This window comes from Thamnophis elegans, chromosome 12 (assembly GCF_009769535.1).
Source record: "Thamnophis elegans isolate rThaEle1 chromosome 12, rThaEle1.pri, whole genome shotgun sequence".
NCBI lineage: Eukaryota > Metazoa > Chordata > Lepidosauria > Squamata > Colubridae > Thamnophis > Thamnophis elegans.
The window spans coordinates 51771877-51796075 of NC_045552.1; the positions used below are offsets into that span (position 1 = coordinate 51771877).

A 24199-nucleotide genomic window follows, 5' to 3' on the forward strand; every position below is an offset into this window, starting at 1 on the left:
TGACACACTCAATCCATGTTTGATCTTGGCACTCAGTCCCTGTGGGTTGAATGGTGAAGAACTAATACCAGGAAAGTTTTGCCAATACTAGAAAAAAGTAACACAGAGTTGGAAGGGACCTTGGAGGTCTTCTAGTCCAACACCCTGCTCAAGCAAGCAGCTCTATATACCATTTTAGACACGTGGCTGTCCAATCTCTTCTTTAAAGATTGGGACCTGGGTACTTGAGAGACCGCCTGCTGCCAATTACCTCCACTAGACCGATTAGATCCCACAGATTAGGCCTCCTCCGAATTCCATCCGCCGGCCAGTGTTGACTGGCGACTACCCGGAGGAGAGCCTTCTCTGTGGCTGCTCCGACCCTCTGGAACGAACTCCCCGTGGAGATTCGAACCCTCACCACCCTCCAGGCCTTCTGCAAAGCCCTCAAAACCTGGCTGTTCTGACAGGCCTGGGGCTAAAGAGCTGTTGCCCCCGTCTCGAATGGTATGACTGTTGTGAGTTTTAAATTATATATTGTTATGCTTGTTGTTTTTAATTTTTTTGTCTGTATCCCCCTTTCCCGGTTCGAGTTGTGAGCCGCCCTGAGTCCCCTTCGGGGGAAAAGGGTGGCATATAAATGCAATAAACTGAAACTGAAACTGAAACTAAAATCTCCAGTGTCTCACAGCCTCAAGGGGGCAAGTTGTTCTACTGATCCTTGTTCTAACTATCAGGAAATCTCAGCCTTAACTCCCCAAGCTAACAAAGCAATTCAGTGAGATTTTCCTTTTAAGCATTGAAAAAACTCTGCCCTCCCCCCATCCCCTCAAAAGTTCCCCAAAAATATTTTTAGGCCCATCCAATCCAAGGCTTACGCAAAGGAAGAAAAAAATGTTGATTTTCTTTGTGATTCACAAAAGTACAAAAAAAAAAGATGTAGGAAACGAACACTTTGTGGGATGCCATAGCAATAGCAATAGCAGTTATTTGTATTTGTATTTTGTGTTTATTTGTATGCCGCCCTTTTCCCTGGGGGGACTCAGGGCGGCTCACAATCCAAAGGAGGGGGGGAACGTGGGAAGTGGTATATAAGTTAGACTTATATACCACTTCATAGGGCTTTCAGCCCTCTCTAAGCGGTTTACAGAGTCAGCATATTCCCCCCAACAACAATCCGGGTCCTCATTTTACCCACCTCGGAAGGATGGAAGGCTGAGTCAACCCTGAGCCGGTGAGATTTGAACCACTGAACTGCAGATAACAGTCAGCTGGAAGTGGCTGCAGTACAGCACTCTAACCACTGCGCCACCTGGGCTGTGCCATGATGCCACATGCTCTGGACTGATAGTTACATGATCAAAAAAAGTAATCTATGTTCCTCTTGACCTATGTGCATCTTCACTGCCTCAGTGAACTGTGCTTTAGTACCAGAGAGTAGCTGTTGCTTTGATAAATCCTCTTGGGAAGACCAACTGATTAGAACCAAGTCAGTAAATATGACAAAAATATATAACAATACTTAAGGTGTGTCTCTTCACCTAACAATTGACAAAGTGACAGGTGATATATAGGGATATACATGGTGAAAAATATTAGATACATTTTTTTAGTCTTGTCTATCACTGCAAACTTCCTTACTTCTTTTTAAAAAATGATGCACATCTATTCAACTTTTTATTTATTTCAGACAGGATGTCTGTTTAGCAACAGATTTATATATCGTCTGCTTCTCCATACTACTGCTTAAGTTCCAGAACCAATAGCTAAATTTCTAGTGATATTCTCATCCTCAAGTCAACAAGGAAAGTCACAGATTTAATACCAAGGCGATGCCGAATGCTGGAAAGATAGCTTTTTTGAACTCAATCTTCTTCAAAGCCAGGTAGAATACATAGGTTCATCACCTGGATCACCAAGAAGCATTAGCTGCTTGAAGTGATATGAAATATAGGCTCAGCTGACACATAATACAAATCCTGGAGATTTTTTTTCATTTTTTTTTTCATTTAAAAAACCCAACACAACTTGTGAAATAAGCTATTGTGCTTTGCTACAAATATCAGCCTGAATCAAACTGTGGTTTGAACTGCTTAGGGTACCACAAGATAAGGTTCAGGCCCTGCTTTTCAACTTTTGCATGAACATATTGTATAAAGACGTAGAACAAAATAATGTGTTGTTTTTCCAAGGACAAGAAGATTAATAATATCCTAGGAGAGAGAAGCAATCATTTTCAAAGACTGGGGGAAAAATGACACAAGGAAACGTGATAGAGACTAAAGCAAAGCTTTCCCCCTAGACCAAAGATATCAAATGCATAGGATAGGATGGTGTGTGTATGATGTGTGAACTGGAATTCATGTATTATAGACAGAATTGCAATAAGGTAGTCAATTTGAGGGGGGGGGGCACAGTGGATCAATGATTAAGGATGCTGAGATGGTCAACTGGAAAGCCAATAGCCCAGGTTTGAGACCCAACAGCCGTGGGATGGAATGAGCTCTCATTATTTGCTCCAGCTCCTGCCCACTTAGCAGTTCAAAAGTTTGCAAATGTGAATAGATACATAGGTACCACTTTAGTGGGAAGATAACAGCATTCCGTGTGCTTCGGGTGTATAGTCATGGTGGCCACATGACCATGGAAGCATCTTCAGACAATGCCGGCTTTCTCAGCTAGGAAACAGAAATGAGCACCTCCCTCTAGAGTTCGACACAACCTTTACCCAACTTGAACTCTTCATGCCTGACAGAGCTGTACAATGTACCTACATTCATACACTGTACAGTGTACTTACTTCAACAGTTCAAATTAATGGTAGTTGAGTCAAAGCCCTTATTTCCCACCCTAGAGCTCTCCTTCATTGGGAGGGTGCTTCTCGCTCCCTACCAGTTGCCCTTCTTATTCTTTCTACCCACTTCCTAAAATCACAGTAATTAAATTAAAGTTTTAAGCATATACTATATTCTGTTGACTTGCCCATTTGGATTGCCTCCCATCACCTGATCCTCATGGGGATGAATTTCATTTACTTTACATTTTTAATATAAGCTCAGCTCATTTACACATTCCAAAGCAATAATGTAAGATAATTATCCTTCAGTTTTCACACTAATTTCGTGTTGCGGTTCTACAGTTAAAAATCATCATACAAAAATGTGCATGTTAATGGGGGGGGACTACAGGTGTGAATTAAAGAAAACTGTGTACATGCGGGGAAAAGCTTTGCAACAGAATACTTTGGAAATAAAATGTGCATCAATTTTCATGCAGAACATTGGCGAAAACAACACGTTACTAACCGATTTGAAAATGGAACGGAATTCCCTGGTGCTTAAAAACATGTGATCTCACTCCAAAGAATGACACATTTGTCTGCCTCTCTTGGAACCTGGTCCAATCTGGGCATTATCCAGATGTGCAGAGACCAACTGGGCATGGCTGAAAATTCTAGGAGTTGAAATGCTCACATCTGGAGCATCACAGAGAGGCTGGGCAAAAGGTGTTTCAAACATCATCCTTGTATTGAACATCAAGTCCCAGAACAAAATATCTACATTGAATTAGGAGAGAGAGAAAGCTGTTGTTTCTTTCTTCTGTATGCATGTGAAAAGGTGTGTCCTTGCAACCAGATGTTTCTTCCAGTTAGGATCCTATGTTCAATACGAAGATATAAACGGTAATTATAGAGAAAACCACTCCTAGTGAAACCAAAGAGATGTGATTCCTCGTAACGGGTTAAATAACCTACCTGCTTCTTTCCCTCCCCTCAATAGCCCCCTCTAAATATATGCTGTGCGATATGATAAATGACAATATATATGTATCCTTTGTATAATTTATTATAGTTTACAAACCAGAGAGCCAAAGTAACCATTTCTCATTAGAAGAATTCAATAGTCAATATTGGGTGGGAATTTGCACTAAAGTCTAGTTTACAATATACTGTTGGACAGGAGAGGAAGTGGAGTACAGCAAATTGGCTTTAAAGTGTGGTTACATTAGATATTGAGTTTTCAATTAAATATAAAGGCTATTGCGTGCAAGTATTTTTTTTATTCAGACATACCAAAGCTCACGATCCTCCTTGAAAATTGTGTACTGAAGTGATTCTCAACCTTTTCTTTCCCGTAGATCCCCTCCCCCTTTAAATACCATTTGTGGCCAAAGACCATGGACATGGACATCCCCCCCCCCAAAAAAAAATAAATCATAAGATTTCTTCAAGCCTTTTGCAAAACCCCTGGGAAACATCACATCCCCTGCTGGAGATCCTGATACCAAGGTTGAGAACCACCGGTGTACTGAATTCCAGTGGGCATACGAAGCTCTTATGCTCATCATGGACTTCCAGTTGATTTTTTTTTCTTTTTAAGGAAGAACTGATCTTGAGGAAGCATCTCTACGTAGACTGCATTAAGCTTAAGATAGGCACTCTTAACAGTGTGGGTTGGAAAAGAAAAGGGATTCGACAGAGTAGTTAGCGTTGACTATACATTGCACTGTCTGAAGCTTCCATGAAGTTCCTAACAACTCCAGACGAAGACATGGAGAATACATGTAATAAAAACTCTGTCTGTGTTTGTGTTGTGTGTTGTGTTTGTGTGTGTGTGTATTTCTGCTTTCCTGGTACACATACAGTAACAAAATGTGCAAAACAGGCTTCCTTTTGTGGCAGTCAAATACAAAGAATTCAGTTAGGGGCGCAGTCCTCTTTTTCCCCATGTAATGATTTTTTTTCCAATAGCACCCCTAGAACACAGGTAGTCCTCAACTTACGACAGTTCACTTAGTGAACGTTCAAAGTTACAACGACACTGAAAAAGTGACTTATGACCATTTTCCCGACTGTGGCATCATCTCCCTAGTCACGTGATTTACATTCGGATCCTGATGACTGGCTCAGGTTTATGATGGACCCAGTAAATCCTATGATCCCTTTTGCAAACTATAATTGATTATAGTTTACAAACCAGAGAGTGAAGTAACCATTTCCCATCAGAAGAATTCAATAGTCAATATCGGGTGGGAATTTGCGCTGAAGTCTAGTTTACAATATACTTGACAAGCAAAGTCAAACCAGATTTACTTAACAACTGCAGTAATCCGCTTAACACAAATATGGCTAGTAAAGTTGTAGAACGGGGCAAAGTCCACTTAGCAACATCAATTTTGGGTTCAACTGCGGTCATAAGTTGAGGACTAGCTGTAATAGTTTTGTTGTTGTTGTTTTAAATGAAAATAGCCTTATATCCCCTTTTTCCTCTTTAAGGAAAAGGAAAGTTTTCCTTTTAGTTTTAAAGGAAAACAAGAACAAGTTTGCGGAATTTCTGTCCAATAAATTATACAGGAAGAATATCAGTTCTGTTTAAGTAGAAGGTCTGTTTCTCCCGGGTGTTTTTATTTTTATTTTTTTCCATGTGGGCATTTGCCCGTTAAATTGTATAAGAAAGGCAAGATTTGTTAGATAAAGTATACAGTATTCTATTTCTTATTGCCTGAAAGATGGGACGAGGAAACATACTAACACAACTGCACCAGGCATAGCAGTGCACATTTTCAATATATGATAAACACCAACAAAGAATGAAAATGTTGCATCTTATGCCAACAAGGACAGATTAAGTAGGATTGTTTTCTTCAAAATTCACTGAGATAGAAGCCATTTTAACATTACTGTAATTTTGCAATTCTCACAGTCATTTTTCCTCTGTTGTTAACAGCCATACATCACATTAAAATTTATATTTATATTTATTTGAGAACTGGAATTCAGCATATATTGTACCAATGTAGGTTCTCTTTAAAATATTAACTTCACCTTAAGTAATTAACAATATATGTCAGGTAGATAGCCTGCTTTGTAAGCACATTGGTCTAGTTCATATTATTACGTTCCTCCCACATCTTATCTTTTCTGTGCTTGTAGGAGGAACAGTGTCCATTTTATCCAAAAATCAGAACCAATTGGATGGTACCTTCAGAGGATCTTCACATGATGAGAGCAGCAGCTCACGAAAACAAATTTATTTATTATTTATTTATTTGTTTGTTTGTTTTATTGAAATCTACACCTGTCCATCTTTTGAATGTAACTCAAAGGAGTTAACAATGCATTAAATCTTTTTTTTAAAAAAAAATTAGCAAAGTTTTTTTTTAAAAAAAAAAGTTAACCGAGGATAAATAGTGATAGCACTTAGACTTATATACTGCTTCACAGTGCTTTACAGCCCTCTCTAAGCAGTTTTCAGAGTCAGCATACTTCCCCTAACAATCTGGGTACCCATTTTACTGACCTCGGAAGGATGGAAGGCTGAGTCGACTTTGAGTCGGTCAGGATCGAACTCCTGGTAGTGGGCAGAATTAGCCTGCTCTACTGCATTCTAACCACAGGGAGGGAGGGAGGACAATAGCAACAGCACTTGGACTTATATACAACTTCACAGTGCTTTTACAGCCCTCTCTAAGTGGTTTACGGAGTCAGCCTCTTGCCCCCCAACAATCTGGGTCCACATTTTACCCACCTCAGAAAGATGGAAGGCTGAGTCAACCTTGAGCCAGTCAGGATCGAACTCCTGGCAGTGGGCAGAGTTAGCCTGCTCTACTGCATTCTAACCATGAGGAGGGCGGGAGGGAGAAAAGAAGGGAAGGAAGGAAGGAAGGAAGGAAGGAAGGAAGGAAGGACAATAGCAACAGCATTTAGACTTATATACCGCTTCACAATGCTTTTACAGCCCTCTCTAAGCGGTTTACAGAGTCAGCCTATTGCCCCCAACAATCTGGGCCCTCATTTTACCCACCACAGGAGGTTGGTAAACTGGTTCTTAAACTGAGACAGACAGACAAAATCAACAGGCCAATTAATTTCCTGACACCCCCCCCCCCCACACACACACACAGGCCATGAATCATATCAAGGTCTCCAATGTGTTTATGAAAGATCATAATCAATACGCTCTCCAGGGCCATGCCTTATTTATAAACCTATTCAAATGTGCTACCAGACTCTTCCTGATTAGGGGTGGAGGTGGGCGACATTGTAAATTTCTCATCCTGAAAGTTTGACTTGTATTAACTTTTAACTGGAAACTTTTAATTGGAAACGTCTATTTTCCCTCTCATACAAATATGTGTGGAATGGGGTGAGAAAGTGCTCTCTCATCATGCCAAGAAGATCACCAGTCTCTAAATGAACTCACATAGACTAAAGTTTTGTAAATCAAAACAAAAGAACAATCCAACCGCCCCGGATTTGGCTACTCTGAACAGCGACCATTTTGTCTTCCTACAAAATATTCCAAAAATAAATAACCTTTTTTCTCCAACCCCAGTGTGAAGCACACACAAAGCCATCCGTTTTATCGAGAAAGGCAGGGAGTATAAAGAATTGGACCACTGTCTGTTTCAAGTCTATATGCATAACTTGTTATTGCTCCTTTTCTCTCTCTCTTCAATGTGAATAAGGAATGGGAGGAACGGACCACAGATCGTGAACGTAAATAAATTAAAGGGAATGGATCAATTAAAGAGAATGCGGCTGGAAGCAACCGAAGAGAATGAAAGGTGTATCTCATACTTTACTACCATTCACATAGAGTAGTGGTCAGTATCACTTCTCCCCCACCCTCCCTTTTCTTTCAGCATAAAAAAAACATTATAGAACAATGTTCTACAGTCTCTTGGTCTTTCGTTTTTGTTATTTTTCCCTTTCTTTTCCTTTGCATTCCTTCCAATTGTTAAGTGTCCTGGCCCTGAATACCTTTGAGCAGGGCAGCTTGAACAGTTCAACGCCACTTCGAAAACCCTCTGGAGATCAGACGATAAAATTCTTCAGCAATCAGGGAGGGAAGACAAAGGGCTTTTCTCGTGCTATGCCCATATTTCCATGTTTGCTGGCTTAACATCATTGTGTATACGACTTCGGTACTTAACAGTTGATGCGAAGACGTTCAGAGCTGGCAAACAGAGAAAGAGCATGAGAATAGCCTTGGTCTTAACCAACCCATCTCCCCTCATCATTTTTTAAATATTGGCTTATGGAATATCAGCTGCCAAGAGACCTGGTCCTACAGTTAGGTAGAGGGAGCTATCTGCCTCGGGCAATGACCAATGCAATGAACGCAAATCACTCATTGTCGATGGTCAGGGATTGGTTTACAATTTCAAATTCTGCCTTATTTTCCTCACTTCGTTTAGCTGAATTAGCACACTGTGCAGACTCTTATTTCCTGGTCTGAAATTCTTTTTGGGGGTGGGGGCACCTCAGTGGTGAAATTCATTTTTTTTTTACCACTGGCAGGGGTAGGATACTGCAAAATCTCCATTCCCTCCTCACTCCAGTGAAGGATGCTGCAAAATCCCCATTCCCTCCGCACTCTGGGGCCAGCCAGAGGTGGTATATGCTGGTTCTCCAAATTACTCAAAATTTCCGCTACCGGTTTTCCAGAACCTGCTGAATTTCACCTCTGGGGCACCTCCTAAATCTAAATATTGGCCGGAATAAATTAGAGGTTGGTGATAGTTTGGTATCTATCAATACTCTTCCCAAAAACCCCACCAAATCCCTCAAAAGTTTTAGTGCTATACAAGATTATGTTTCTGCTTTTCTATCTCACTCTCAAAATATTAAAATAGTTGGCAACAATTTTGGGATGTGGTACCTCATGGGATGATGGATAACGATGATGATGATGATGATGATGATGATGATGATGATGATGATGATGATATCCTTCCCTCACTAATTTTGGACATGTTTTGTCATGACTCTTCACTGGCAATTTACTAGGGTATCAGAAGACCAGGGGACTGCCTACTGTTGCATAAACGATTAAACTCCCATAATACACCTCTTAGTGGCCCCACAAATGAGATCCATTGAAGAACCTCATCAACTATGCATGAAAATATAACTGGTTGTTATGTGCTTAAAATCAAAACAAATGAAAACGGTGTGGGGGGGGAGGAATGCGGCAATAATCTTTAATAAGCAATAATAATAGTAAGCAATAATAATAAGCAATAATAATAGTAACACAGTTACTATTTGTTATCAGATAAATAGCAACTCAATTGAGCAAGTAGAGAGGAAAGCAGTTGTGCTCCTATTGCTAAAAGATAGCATTGAATGTTTATGGAGGATTCAGAAGTTTCCACTCAACAGAACAATTATTCACAGAAACTGCCCTAGCAGGTTATTAGATATACCTCAAACTTCAACATCCTAGGATGTTTTGAAAATATTGTACTTGCTGCATATTCTACTGAATAGTTCACATTCCCAGAATTCATTGGAAAAAGCAATGGCCAGCAAAATAAATTACTTTTCCTAACAAACCACATCTCCAATATGGGTTCATTCTACATATACCTCCCCAGAGATCTACTTTCTTTATCATAAGTCAGTCTATTGCATTACCCTCTGCTGTACAAATACAGTAGGTTCAAAGTTTGGTAAATACAATTTTCACATCATTATAAAATATCCCCCCCCCTCCCGAAGGGATCTCTTCCCTGAGCCTTTGGTTTTATTGAACTTCTCTAAAGTCAAGGAATCTAGAAAGAATGTATGTCTTTATAAGTGAAGTTATTACCACCAACATGACAGCGCTTCAACCTCTTGAGAATTTTTTAGACTACTACTATTGAGACATAAAGCCCGGGGAAAGAGGGGATTGTGCGCAGAGAAAGGATAGAAAGAAAAACAATGGAATCAACATAAAGGTTCCTGGTTCAATTGTTGTAGCTTTACTGGAAAATGCAACAGTCAAGAATGATGAAAAATATGTGTAAGAGAAGCAGGTTTTTTTTTTTAAAGCAGGGGGAGTTTATAGGGTATATTTTTGCTACCAAGAACTAGAATGGACAGGACAACTATACACTGTGTTTTCCCGAAAATAAGACAGGGTTTTCTTTTCTTTTGACCCCCGAAATAAGCACTTGGCCTTATTTTGGGGGAGGCCTTATTATTTTTGAGGTGCAGGAGGCAGCGAGCGTGGTCACCTCATGGCTGCTACCGAATTGCAATATTTTCAGGGAGCGCTTATTTTAGTGCATGCCCTCAAAAGCCTGATTGGGCTTATTATCCAGGGAGGTCTTATTTTCATGGAAACAGGGTAAAATGTACAGGACTAGGATTTTCCTGGTTGCCAAATTATAGGAGACATCTTAAGCGTTGATGCCTAAGAGAGTAGCCTAATAGCATAAGGCAAATTTTAGCCATGCAATTAGAATGCTGGTTTGCAGCCATTTGCATTCCAAATAAAACTGACTCCTTTTATAACATTATAAAACTGAGATTATAACTAGTTGTGTGAAAGTACAGTCATCCTATTGTAAAAGTTCAGAAGACCATTGTTGTAACTTCCTTCAACATTTGGGTACCTTGAATAGAAGCAACCAAAAAGGTAAGCAAATTTCAAAAAAACTTAATTCCTAGCTGGAGCAGTTTTAGGTAAGAAACTCCATGTCCCATGAATGACCTAAGTTCCAATCCCCAGCGACAGATTTACACCTCGTAAAAATGAGATTCTGGCTCTTTTAATAGTGACAATCTCCCTGCAATGATGCGAGTTCATATCTGAATGTTTTTAACTCAGTTTCAGTTTCTACAAGGACATTTTAGAACTGTGCTTTTATTGCATTATCTTTACCAAGTAACAAACATCTTCCTTATCCTCGCTTGCAGATCAGAGCTGCAATTTTAACCCATTCACAGGCAAAAGTAGGAATGGACAGCTGTGCTCATTTCCAAAAGCTGGATTTGTGATTACCCCACTCAAGATTAATTTTAGGGTTGTTTTCTTCCATTGATTGTGTCAGGCACCTAGTTTTTAGGGTTCTAGACAGCAGTGTAAATGTCTATTCTTGAAAATGACACTCAATTCCTAAAAGTTATAATGCAGGGAAGGGGCAATAAAATTGGGATTGCTTCTGAGAAACCTGGGAGGAACTGATCCAAGTCAATGAAATGAATTGCCAATTCCAGACTCCATCAGCCTTAAGAACAATTTATGTGATCCTGAAGAGCTTTCATGAGTTCCACCAAGTCTGGATTTCTTAGATTCCCAAGCATACTTTGCTAGCTGGAGTAAACTGTAACTTCTCTTTTGTTTTGCAGAACTGCTCTTATGCATGCAAAGGAAGAAGTGCCACACTGCCATCTGCAGACAAGAGCTACCCCCTAACACACACATTCAGCAATCAAATTTTACTTGTAGCTAAAAGTCACTACATTTTTTCCCTTTTAGTACTGATGAATCACAAGCTGTTTACTTCTCAGTTATCTATCTATCTATCTATCTATCTATCTATCTATCTATCTATCTATCTATCTATCTATCTATCCTGTTTCCTTGAAAATAAGACCTCCACGGATAATAAGCCCAATCAGGCTTTTGAGTGCATGCAGTCCAATAAGCCCTTCCCAAAAATATTGCAACACAGTAACCAAGAGGTGACCATACTTGCTGCCTCCTGCACCTCAAAAATAATAAGATCTCCCCAAAAATAAGGCCAAGTGCTTATTTCGAGGGTCAAAAGAAAAGAAAACCCTGTCTTATTTTCGGGGAAAGATGGGTGGGCATCTATCTATCTATCTATCTATCTATCTATCTATCTATCTATCTATCTATCATCTGTCTGTCTGTCTATCTATCTATCCATCCATCCATCCATCCATCCATCCATCCATCCATCCATCCATCCATCCATCCATCTATCATCTATCCTGTTTCCCTGAAAATAAGACCTCCCTGGATAATAAGCCCAATCAGGCTTTTGAGTGCATGCAATCAAATAAGCCCTCCCCCAAAATATTGCAACACAGTAGCCATGAGGTGGCTCGCCTCCTCCTGCACTTCAAAAATAATAAGACCTCCACACTTGCCTCCTCCTGCACTTCAAAAATAATAAGACCTCCAAAAAAATAAGGCCAAGTGCTTATTTCGGGGGTCAAAAGAAAATAAGACCCTGTCTTATTTTCAGGGAAAGACGGGTATCTATCTATCTATCTATCTATCTATCTATCTATCTATCTATCTATCTATCTATCTATCTATCTATCTATCTATTGTGTCTGTCTGTCTGTCTGTCTGTCTGTCTGTCTGTCTGCCTGCCTGCCTGCCTGCCTGTCTATCATCTATCTATCTATCTATCTATCTATCTATCTATCTATCTATCTATCTATCTATTGATTGATCGATCATCATCTATCATTTATCTATATTCTAAGGGCAGAGTTTATAACACAAGGAAGAAACTAAATCAGAAAGGAGGGAGGGTGACAAAGCAAAGAAAAAAGATGTAAAGCAAAAGTTGTTCTTACCTGTCTGGTGTGGACAGAGCCAGGAGCCTTGAACCCTCCTTGACAGCTGCATTCGGAGACACTGTATGGGTCCGAGCTACTGGAAGAACACTTGGAGAGGGAATCACAACCCACCACAAATGTGTTATCCAGAGGCAGTTCCTGTATGACGTGGTGTTTCTTCGGTGGTACTGGAGTCTCAGGTTTAATCTGAAACGTGGGCTGCGGAGTGGCAGACTTGTAGTGCTTTGCTAAATCTGGGCTGTCAGGTTTAAAAGTGGTTGGTGTCGTGGCCCAGTTATATTTTCCCATAGTCTGTTCTTCTAGCTCTACAGGAATGTCCAACGTACCATTGATGTGTTCATGGCCAGGGTCATCAGGCTTAGATTCTTCAATGGTCACAAAGTTTAGAAGAAGGCTTTTGGGAGACCGCTTCTTCTTCTTCTTCTTCTTCTTGATCTGACGGTTTTCTTGATTTGGGGAAACCCACTCGCCGCTCTGCTTGCTTTTCTGGACCACTTTGTGCCTAGGAGTTTGGCGACAACGTACCAGAGCTGTCACAAAAATGACCAGTATCACCGTCATGGTGCCTGCGATAATGGCAATGATGATTTTGACATAGTCATTGGTTTGTGGGGTAATGTCTCCATCCCCGACGTTTTGGCCAACCGGTGTTTCCATGTTTCGGCGCACCAACTCTTGGACGTAGGATCCGTTGGTGACTGTTTCATTCACAAATAAATGCACTAGTGCTATGGTGTATAAAGATTCAGGCTGCCCTAAATCGTTGACTTTGATTACCAGTCTGTGCAACCCATGATCTGCTGAGATGACTTTCTCCTTCAAGGTGACGTTGCCAGTTAACTGATCGATCATAAACAACCCTCGTGAATTCCCACCAATAATGCTATAACGCAGCTCAGCGTTCATCCCAGTATCATTGTCCACAGCAAACACTTTTGTCACTACGGAGCCAGGACTGGCAGACATCGGAACCAAATCGTAGGAGTAGTTGGTGGAAGGAGTGACGAAAACAGGCCTGTTGTCATTCACATCGACAACATTGATAGTCACTTTAGCTGTGGAGGTGCGTGGTAGCCTGCCCCCATCCACCGCTTTCACCTGAAAAGTATAAGATCCTTGCTGCTCCCTGTCAAAAGTAATATTCGGCCTTATGACTCCAGTGAGAGGATCGATAATGAAATTATCTCTGCCATTTAATATAGACAAGGTCACTATTGCATTTTCTCCAGAGTCCGCATCTGTCACAGTGATCAGTCCAACAGTGCCGTACATGGGTAGATTTTCTGGCACGTAGAAGTTGTATTCGTTGTGTGTGAAAGCGGGGCTGTTGTCGTTTTGGTCCAAGACAGAAACAGTCACGGTGGCATTGGTTTGCAAAGGTGGCATGCCGTTATCTTTCGCCAGCACTGTGAATGAGTAGCGATCTTGTTTTTCTCTATCCAACTTCCTCACGGCTGTCAGAATCCCTGTACGGCGATCCAGGTTGAAAATCGGGGGAGCATCCAATCCCAGCATGTAACTGATTTCAGCATTGCGGCCGCTGTCGGCATCGGTAGCACTTATCTTGGTCAGCTGGGTTCCAGGAGCGTTATTCTCAGGAATGGAGAGCCCGATCACGGGTTGCGTGAACACCGGGGTATTGTCGTTTTCATCTTTGATTTTGATCAGTAGCATTGCAGATTGGTTCAAGGGTGGTTTTCCTGAATCCGAGGCCACTATTTTGATGGCATATTCTCTGGTGGCCTCATAGTCTAAGAAAGTAGCTGTTTCAAGGAGAAACTGATTGTCAAACACCGGTTTTAACCTGAAGGGGACATCGTGGTCTGTGAAGCAAGTAACTTTGCCATTAAGATCAGCATCCTTATCCATTACAGTTATCAGGGCAATCTTAGTATTGAGTGGTGCTTTCTCGGACAGTAACACAGTCCCGTTGACTGGATTGATAATGTACCGTGTATCTATGGAGGGGATGTTATCGTTAATGTCTGTGACGTTCACTGTTACGGTAGCCCTGGAGGGTGTGGAACTGCCATCGCTTGCCAAAACTGTTAATTTGTGTACTGGGGATTCCTCCCGGTCCAAGGGCTCCTTGACTGTGATAAGACCAGTGATGTTATCAATGGCAAACAGCCTTTTGGCTAAGCTGGATATTTGGCTGCTAAAATAAAAGTGAATCTGGGCGTTGGATCCCAAGTCGGCATCAGTGGCATGAAGTTGAGAAACGGAGGTGCCCACAGGTGCATTTTCAGGAACGCTGACTTCAATGTCATTCTCCTTGAAGACCGGACGGTTGTCATTCACATCAGTGACGGTGACTTGGAGAATGGCCGTGCTGGATCTCGGAGGGTTTCCACCATCCTCCACTTTAATCTTCATCACATAGGTGTCCTTCTGCTCCCTATCAAGAATTTGTTGCACTATCAACTGGGGCCACTTGTCTCCTTCAGGTGTTTCAATTATATCAAGTCCAAATACATTTTGACCCTAGAAGTCACAGAAAGAGAGAAGGGAATATATTACTGTGGAAATCTGTTATATATACAATGTTAAAATATTCATGACTGGGAGAGACATGGGAACAAGGCCAGCCATTGAATAGGCATAGCAACTAAATCAGCCAATTGAAGCTTAAACAGATCTGAGTTTGTGCAGAGAATTGAAACAGAAACATACATAAGAAGTCTGGGAGTGGCTTAGCTGAAGTAAGCTCTGCTCTGAGAAGTAAACTAGCAGTCTGTCTGGGCTTGTCTTCTGAAATGAAGCTAACTGCTTGGGCTTGCCTGTAACTCTCCTGTCTTGTGTTTACTTGGAAGAAGCACCTGTTGGCATTGTCCATTTATTCATCTATATTTATACATATAAAGAAGTTAATGAACCTTTCTGCATCAGTAATCTATGTCTCCTTCTGGATTTGAAGTTATGCAACAAACTCTGACATACGGTATGCTTTTTCTCTGAAATGTATCAATCTGAATTTCCCCACATATGTTTATGCTTTGTTGTAATGCCAAAGAAGATGCAAGTCTAAAGACTTGTGACCTTGGAAAAAAATCCATGTTAATTCCATGGGTCATCTTCTTTAGCAAACCATGACTTTGAATTGATCCTAAATGTAATTAGAGGCAATTATGATATTTGAATTAAATATATCCTTAGCTTTCAAAATATCCAAGGATAATTTGGCATCAGTTATTTAAACTGGTATTCATCCATGAGTCATATATGGGCCTGAAGTTCTATGATTACCATATTTATTGGAGTATAAGACACACCTTCCCCCCCCACAAAAAAGAGGGTCTTATACACTGAATGCAGCATTTTTAGCCTCCTGAAACCCCACCCCCTTTGCAAAAATGGCTGTGCATAGCTTTTAGGAGGTTTCTACAGTGCTTCTGGGGCTGGGAAGGGCAAAAATGAGCAAAGCTTTGGCTGTTTTTGCTCATTTTTGCCCCCCTCCAGCCCCCAGGGGCACTCTACAAGCCTCCTAAAGACTGTGCATGCCATTTTTTTGACAGAAAATGGGCCCATTTTCACAGAAAATGGACCATTTTTCAGAGGTCTGCATAGTGATTTTTTTTTTTAAAAAAAAATTGCCTCTTCAAAATCTCGGTGCATCTTATACTCCGGTACATCTTATACTCTGAAAAATATGGTATGAAAAATATTAATGGTAATTTGAACACATAATGCTCAATGACAGCGAAATATTCAGTTGTTTAATGTAAACCAGTGATGTTATTCTTAATCTTGATGCACAAAAACTTGTAACCAAACAACATGCTTGATGAAATGGAGGAAAGTTGTTTTTTTTTCTTCCTTGCTTTGTTTTGTATGTGTTGTTTTGTTTAAAAAGAATAAAAATATATTTAAAAAATATGGTATCCCTTTTAAGGAATGTCAGGGGAAGCAGGAAGTTCATACATCCCCCCTCCATCATCTCTCCCATCTAATGGACTGACATTCATCTGTAACTTTTCCAAAGGACCATCTAACATTTTTCAAAAGCTTAGGAAGTGTTGATAATTGAGAACCAACATGCTTACAAAAATGCCAATAATAACTAATAGGGTGTTTTTCATTTAAAAAAAATATATCCACGAGACAATTGTCTACCAGAGAGTTCCCCAACCTTTCTGGGTTGATGGCCCGGAGCAGGGACAGGGAAAGAGTGGATGGCTTTGTGGGAGGGGCAGGCACATGGGTGTGTATGTAAGCACATGTATGTGAGTGGGGCCATGAGCCCCTGTGATGCCCATGTGAGTGGGACTGTGTGCTTGCACACATACAAACCAGTCAGCCACTCACACAGCCTGGTTGCAAATAGGCTATGGACCAGGGTTGGGTTGTGGCTTCTATTACTGCCAGTTTGCTCTGGGACGTGTTACACACGCTTGCACAGAAGTTAAAAAATTGCTTCTGCGCATGCGCAAAAGCAAAAAACCAGATGGCGATGCCTACGGTGACACCGATACAACCAGTTCAGGGATGTGGCCGGCCAAATTACTACCTACTCGGCCAAACCACTCCGAACTGGTAGGAACCCACCTCTGCTATGGACCAGTATTAGGCCACAGGTTGGGGAGCCCTGGTCTGTTGAATGTAGACAATTCTGAAAATAAGGTACAGAAAGATTCTAAACCTGTTGTTCTCAACCTGTGGTCCATGGACCCTTGAGCGGGACTACAATGTCATCACCGGGGGGTGTGTGTGTGTCTGAGAAGGCCTGAAAAAAATGCTATGATTTAAATCTTGAGTTAAGTTTTTGTTGCCGGTAGCCATGGTCGGTGCCACGAAAGGTATGTGGTAAAGGTTGAGAACCACTGCTTTCAACTATACTCATCAAGAGTGGGTAGGAAGGAGACATCAATTTAGACAAGCTTTTTATGGAAGATTTTGGTGCAAATGCAAAATTGCACGTATCTGGATTCATTGGTGCACATATGTTGACAACATGACAAGCAGAACTTGTGGTTTCCTACATGCCAACTAATTCCTTCCCGTTATCTGATAGGCTTATCAACAAACTATTTATTGAAATTTATGGAGTTACCCATCTCAGTACAGTGACTTTGAATGGTTGATTATAGATAAAAACATGATGCATCAAGCATCCGTTGTAGGCTTTTTAAAGACTTCCTGCATCAACAAACCCCGATTACTACCCTCACTAACCCAGGACTGACATTAAAGAAATCAGCTGTTTCCTTGGTTTTGTTTCTTTCATTGGTGGTAGCTGGATGTTGAAAAGCATTAAACGAGACAGCTGTTTGCCATCAATCATGTTCACAACTAACCATAAGCTATGTCTCTCATGTCATCCAAGCATGAACTACATTATCTTTTGAGTGATGGGTTCCTCCTGTTTACACATTGGACATTTAACTACCATCTTCGATAAAGAAGAAATAGTGGTATTTAACAAGAACCATGGAAATATTATATGATAACAGAGAACAATGACCACTTCATTGAAACAGTGTCTGCCTGTGTGTGTGTGTATGTGTGTGTGTGTGTATGTACCAGATGTATGTATGTATGTATGTATGTACACACACACAAACACACACACACACAAACATATATATACTCACACACAAACACACACACACAAACACATCTATCTATCTATCTATCTATCTATCTATCTATCTATCTATCTATCTATCTATCTATCTATCTATCTATCTATCTATCTACTATCTCTCTCTCTCTCTCTATCTCTATATCTATCTATCTATCTATCTATCTATCTATCTATCTATCTATCTATCTATCTACTATCTCTCTCTTTCTCTCTCTCTCTCTCTATCTATCTCTATATCTATCTATCTATCTATCTATCTATCTATCTATCTATCTATCATCTATCTATCCATCTCCATCTCCATCTCCATCTCCATCCCCCTCCCCATCCCCATCCCCATCCCCATATCTATCTATCTATCTATCTATCTATCTATCTATCTATCTATCTATCTATCATCTATCTATCTATCTATCTATCTATCTATCTATCTTTGTGTGGGTTTTCTGGGATCGATATCCCCTTTTATTTAAAAGTTTTATCTTTGTCCCTGAATAACAAAAAGCTTCACAATGTTAGACCAAGGTTCAATTCACCCAAAGTGGCCTCCTAGCAACCCAGCAGGTTATAAGGTAAAGGTTCCTCTTGCACAAATGTGCTATTGTTCCTGACTCTAGGGGGCAGTGCTCATCTCCATTTCAAAGCTGAAGAACCAGCGTTGTCCAAAGGCGTCTCCATGGTCATGTGGCCGGCATGACTAAATGCCGAAGGAGCAGAAAATGCTGTTACCTTCCCACCAAAGGTGGTCCTCTATTTTTCTACTTGCATTTTTACATGCTTTCAAACTGCTAGGTTGGCAGAAGCTGGGACAAGAAACGGGAGCTCACTACATTACGCGGCGCAAGGGGATTCGAACCGCCGAACTGCTGACTTTTCTGGTTGACAAGCCCAGCGTCTTAGTCACTGAGCCACCAACGTGGCAAAGCTGAACTAAAGTGGCAAAAACCGAACTAAACTTGGCTGACGTTAAAAAAAAGCTAAGCAGAATCAGACACAAGTTCTTTTTGGATGACTGCCTGCCAGAAGATACCAAGGCTGTAGGCTAGACAAGCAAGTGGAGAAGAACAAAAGCAACAATTTTGCAGCGTTGCCAAGAAAGAAAGAAAGAAAAAAAAACCCAGGTCTGATCCATAAGGTCACCCAGAGTCAAGCTTGACTTGAGGGAGGTTTTATCTTTTGAACCTGTTTTAATCGTGTCCTTAAGCTTCCTAACGAGAGTTCGAAATGTTCTCATCTCCCCCAAAGCAGCTTCTGCAGCACTTTTCAACTTTTTAAATGTTCCCTAACTCTCATCCAACTTCAAAAAGCCTAATGACGTGACACATCCTTTAAGTTGGGAGAACTTGTGGATGGCTGAATATGGGACTCCAGGCAATACAGCTGTCCTCAGTCACACAGTACAGCTGCTTTGCATATGTAACATCTGACTGCCAGCTATTTTCTGTACATGATTCCCCCAGTCATTGAATATTCTTTGTCATTAAATATTTGCCATATTCGTGGGTTGCCCTATTTTTTTTTTAAAAAAAGTACAAATTGCCAGCAACTTTTAATACGGAATAGAAATGGCCAAAATTGCAACTGAATTGCAAGGAAATCAAGATAAAGACACTTAAGCATCTCTGGGTTGTTGTCTTTTTTCTTATCAGCATGCTTTTCAAGGCTGCGGTAAAAATCAGCATTCCAGATATTACAAATAATGCAATCATTATAAATGTATGATGAGTGATAAGGAACCAGACGTAGGTCTGGGGGGGTCATGGCATGGGGACTGCCCTTGTCATATGAAAACCAATACCTAGGAATAGAAATAAATGCTGCATGTAGTATACAAGAATAAGGTTTGGATAGGGGGTCAGCAACCTGCAGCTCTGGAGTTGCATGTGGCTCTTTCATCCCTCTGCTGTGGCTCGCTGTCACCAGTTGGCACCACAATTTTGAGTGGAGCTTCCGGTTTGGGAGGGAGAGGAAGCAGGGTGTGCAGGAGGAGACTCTATGGCAAGATGCAGGTTTTCCAATAAGCTCCACAATGGATAGGGCTTTCGGTTAGGACAGGTAGAGGAAAAAGGACGCCGTGCTAGGAGGAGACTCTATGGTGGGGGAACCGGACTTCCGGTCAGCTTCAGAATTGAATGGGGGCTTCCGGTTAGGACCTTTGTGGCTCTTTGAGTGTTTAAGGTTGCCGACCCCTGGGGTAGAATGAAAGGGGGAAATAAAGTTTTTCACTTCCAGATGGGACGTATCAAACTGGGAAGGTTGAATCCCTCTCCTCATTTTTGTTTTCCTTTTAAAGGAAAGGAGAGAAAGGGAAAAAGAAGAAAAAGAAAGCCTTGCAAAAGACTTTTCCCCCTAAGGAGGAAGAGGTGATTAGTATTCATCAATAGCATCTCTGTGAATGATGGAAAATGGTGCTGACAGGCACCAAAAAGGAACACGGCCACCACAAACAAAGGAGAGAGAGCGATAATGGAGAAACACCAAGGACAGAGGTGAAAATGCGAAAGAAGGATCGAAGGGCATCTCATTCCTTCTTCGCTCTTCCTGGCTGTCATTTCCTGGTGTAACACAACCTTGCAAATCTAGACCAGAGAGGCCCAAGGTTTTGTAGTCTACAAGGGAGGCCACCCCAACCTTTTGAGCGCCAGGGATTGATTCCGTGGAGAAAGTTGATCCCATGGATTTGGGGGGGGGGCATGATTTTGCGTGGTGTGGCATTGATGGGATTCAGTCGGTTCGCACCTATTCGGGAGAACCGGTTGTTAACTTTCTAAGCAGTTGGGAGAACCAGTTGGGAAGAAATCTCCTTTTGTTTTTCCACTTTGCAGGGCTAATCCTGTAAGGAAGGCAGGAAGGAAACATTCTGGTGTTGTTTCTAGCCTAATCTTTATTGCCCTGCTTACAGGAACTGCCTCTCCGGTTAACCTTTATTCCATTGTAACAGCTAAGGCGAAGCGCCCACTAATGTGAGTGACATTAAGTTGGCCACGCCCACATGTTCACATGATCACTGAGCCACGCCTACCCAGCTGGTCATTAGGGCAGAGATTATTATTTGAATCCCACCACTGGTCATGATGGGTCGGACATGACTTTGCAACTAACAACAAAAAAAAAAATAGTTTGAGAATTGTAGGCACATTTTTTTTTCTTGGTGTGTGTGTGTGTGTTTAATTGTTGTTATTATTTGCTTGCAAAGCTCCTGAGTTATGACTGGCGGTGTTTTGCTTTGTTTTCTTTTCCTTGCGGAATCGGGAAGAAAAGAAAAGAAAGCAACCTCGCAGGAGTGGGAGGGATTGCTTCCATACGCTCCTTTATTTGTACGCAATCTGACAATCACTCATTGATTGTTCTGTCTTTAGCGCTGCAGCTACAACCTAGATATATTTTTTAATTCAGGCAGAAGCTCTGCATTTTGTTTTTTTCAACAAACACAGATGATCAGAGCTGTCTTTTTTTTTAATACCTTTAAACTTTTCACCTTTTTCATCAAAGTTGTGATGCAACTCCCCCCCCCTCTTGTTGAGATTTTAAAATACTTTTAGGGGAAGCAGGAGAGAGAGAAAAAAAAAGGTTTAAAACAGGGGGGAATTATTTAAGTGCTTATATTAGTGCACAGCAACACATATACAGATAGTCCTTGATTGGCCACCAAAACTCAGCCCCAAATTTCTGTTGCAAGGAAAGTTTTGCGCTATTTTATGACTTTTCTTGCCAAGGCTATTAAGCCAATCACTGTGATTCTTAAATTAGTAATAGAATTGTTAAGTGAATCCGCTTCCCCATTGACTTTGCTTAATACATACATATACATATATATCAGGGGTGGGTTTCTCACCCCGTTCCAACCGGTTCGGTTGGAACGAGGCCGGCGGCGTCCTCGCGCACGCACGCGGCGTCCTCGCGCACGCACGCGGCGTCTTCGCGCACGCACGCGGCACGTGCATGCGTACTAGCTTCTGCGCGATGGTCCCGCTGCTCCTGGAGGATCGCGCAGGCGCTGTATGCGTTCTGCGCATGCGTGGAAGCGCAGAATTCGTAAAAACCGGGTAAGGAGCAGGTGCGGGTGTGCAGACACGCGTGGGCGCGGGGGGGGGGGCTTTGCCGTTCCCAGAAGTTACTTACTTCCGGGTTCGGCGACCAACCGGATCGCAGGGACCGGTGCGAACCGGTCGAAACCCACCCCTGATATATATACACCAGAGGTGGGTTCCTACCAGTTCGCACCTATTCGGTAGAACCGGTTCGTCAAATCTACTGAACCGGTTGGAAGAGGTTCCACCAGTGAAAGCAGGTCACACCTACAGAAGAGGTTCCAAAATTTTTTTGAAACCCACCACTGACAGAGAGAGAGAGAGAGAGAGAGAGAGAGAGAGAGAGAGAGAGAGAGAGAGAGAAACAGACAGACTGACACAGAGAAAGAGAAAGAAAGGAATAAATAAAGAAATAAATAAATAAAGAAAAAGAGTGAGAGAGAGATGAAAAAAAGAAAAAAGGGACAGAGAGACAAGAGGAAGGAAAGAGAGAGAGAGAGAGAGAGAGAGAGAGAGAGAGGGAGAGAGAACACATGGCCAGCAAGCCACTCCCACTAGGTCACATGGCTTGCAAGCTACTCCCACAAAGGAGACCACACCCACAGAGTAGGTTCCAAAAATTTCTGAAACCCACCACTGACATATACATATATGTATACGTATATGTATACGTATGCATATGCGTATGCGTATGCGTATGCATATGCATATGCATATACATATACATATACATATACATATACATATACATATACATATACATATACATATACATATGAAAGAAGAGACAGAATACAATCTCCAGAACTTAAAATATATTACCCACTTAACTTTCGCTAACCTCATCAGAGTGCAAATCTACCATTGAGGAGATATCTGCCTTTATACATCATTAATAAATTTAGCTATTGCACACATGATAGGCTGATCTACTCGCCTCCCACCTGTAATTAGCTCTATTTTTACTTTACACACACACACACACATGCATATATGCACATATACACATATACATATATACACACAGGAACTGGACAGTAAATGTGTGTTAATGCATGATGGCAAACATGCAAAAGAGCAGGTGAATAGAAAAAGAAAGAAAAATAATTTTAACTGCGAGTTGTCGTGCTTTTTCCTCCTTTTAGATGCAGGATGGCAAAACTTATATTCCATCATCAGAGACAAGATTGCTCCGATATTTCATTTAGATTTCATTTAAGAAGAAGAAAAAGTGGTGCCTGAATAACCAAAGATGTGAAAAGACAGCAATGGATATCACTAAACACAAATTCTACAAACTTGATATGGCAACAATCGGCTTATGTGTGGCAATCTTCATGAGCAGAATAATATATATTGATAATTTGATGACTGCGACAGGAAGCAACAACCAGCCGAGATGAAGAAGGCACCACATCACAAATGCTTCCCATCCCCAAAATGTAATTATTTTCACTGAGGACCTGCTCCAGCCATCAAACGATGAATTGTCAGGTGACATTTAGGGATGTGCATGCAGCTATCACAAAGCTCTAATGTTAGATGTCATGCAGAAGCCAAAATTTAATTTACTAGGGAGATTTTTTTAAAGAAATTATAATACACATGACTTATTGAAATACATACTTACCTTCACAATTTCAAATTTATAGAAACATTTCAGTCCTGTTTCAAAACCCGTTTTAGCATTTTGAAAAAAAATCGACCAGTGTCCCTATCAAAGAACTGTTATTTGACCATATTTAAAGAATCAAAAAGGAGGGAGGATGGATATCTGAGTGTGGGTATGTAATTACCTGTTCGTTTGTAATGGATCCAAAAGTCCTTTTCGAAGCTGTTTTGGGCTGCCATGTAAATACAAAAACGAGAAAGTATCTCTTTAAATGTTTCAGAAGGAATCAGGGTTTTTTTAAGGATAAAGAACAGTCTCAATTCAAATATAACTTTTTAAAAATTACTCTTCCATTCCAATGCAGGTAGGCTGCTGAAACGCACAAGAAAACATTCAATATTTAGCATCTCTCTTCTGCAGAGACATATGGAAGTGTAGTAGCAGAACAATGCAAGATGATGTGTGTGTGTGTGTGTGTGTGTGTGTGTGTGTGTGTGTGTGTGTGTGTGTCCGTAGATTTTCACAGGTGTAGGTATGCTGGTCTTGTTGTATTTGGGTCTTTTCCTGTGTAAGGTTGAGATTATCTTGGCAATATTTCAACAACGGACACACAGCCAGCACTAATCAGCACCAATCTACCAATCATGATACAACCACACAAA

General features: G+C 41.1%; 1 protein-coding gene across 1 annotated transcript in view; it reads right to left on the minus strand.

The window, feature by feature from the left end:
• The window catches only part of PCDH11X (protocadherin 11 X-linked), a 747920-nt gene that overhangs the window by 672561 nt on the left and 51160 nt on the right, over positions 1-24199 (minus strand). The window contains exon 2 of the mRNA XM_032228039.1: positions 12308-14794. Coding sequence (XP_032083930.1) covers positions 12308-14794 — 2487 coding nt within the window. The remainder of the gene's footprint in view (positions 1-12307; positions 14795-24199) is intronic.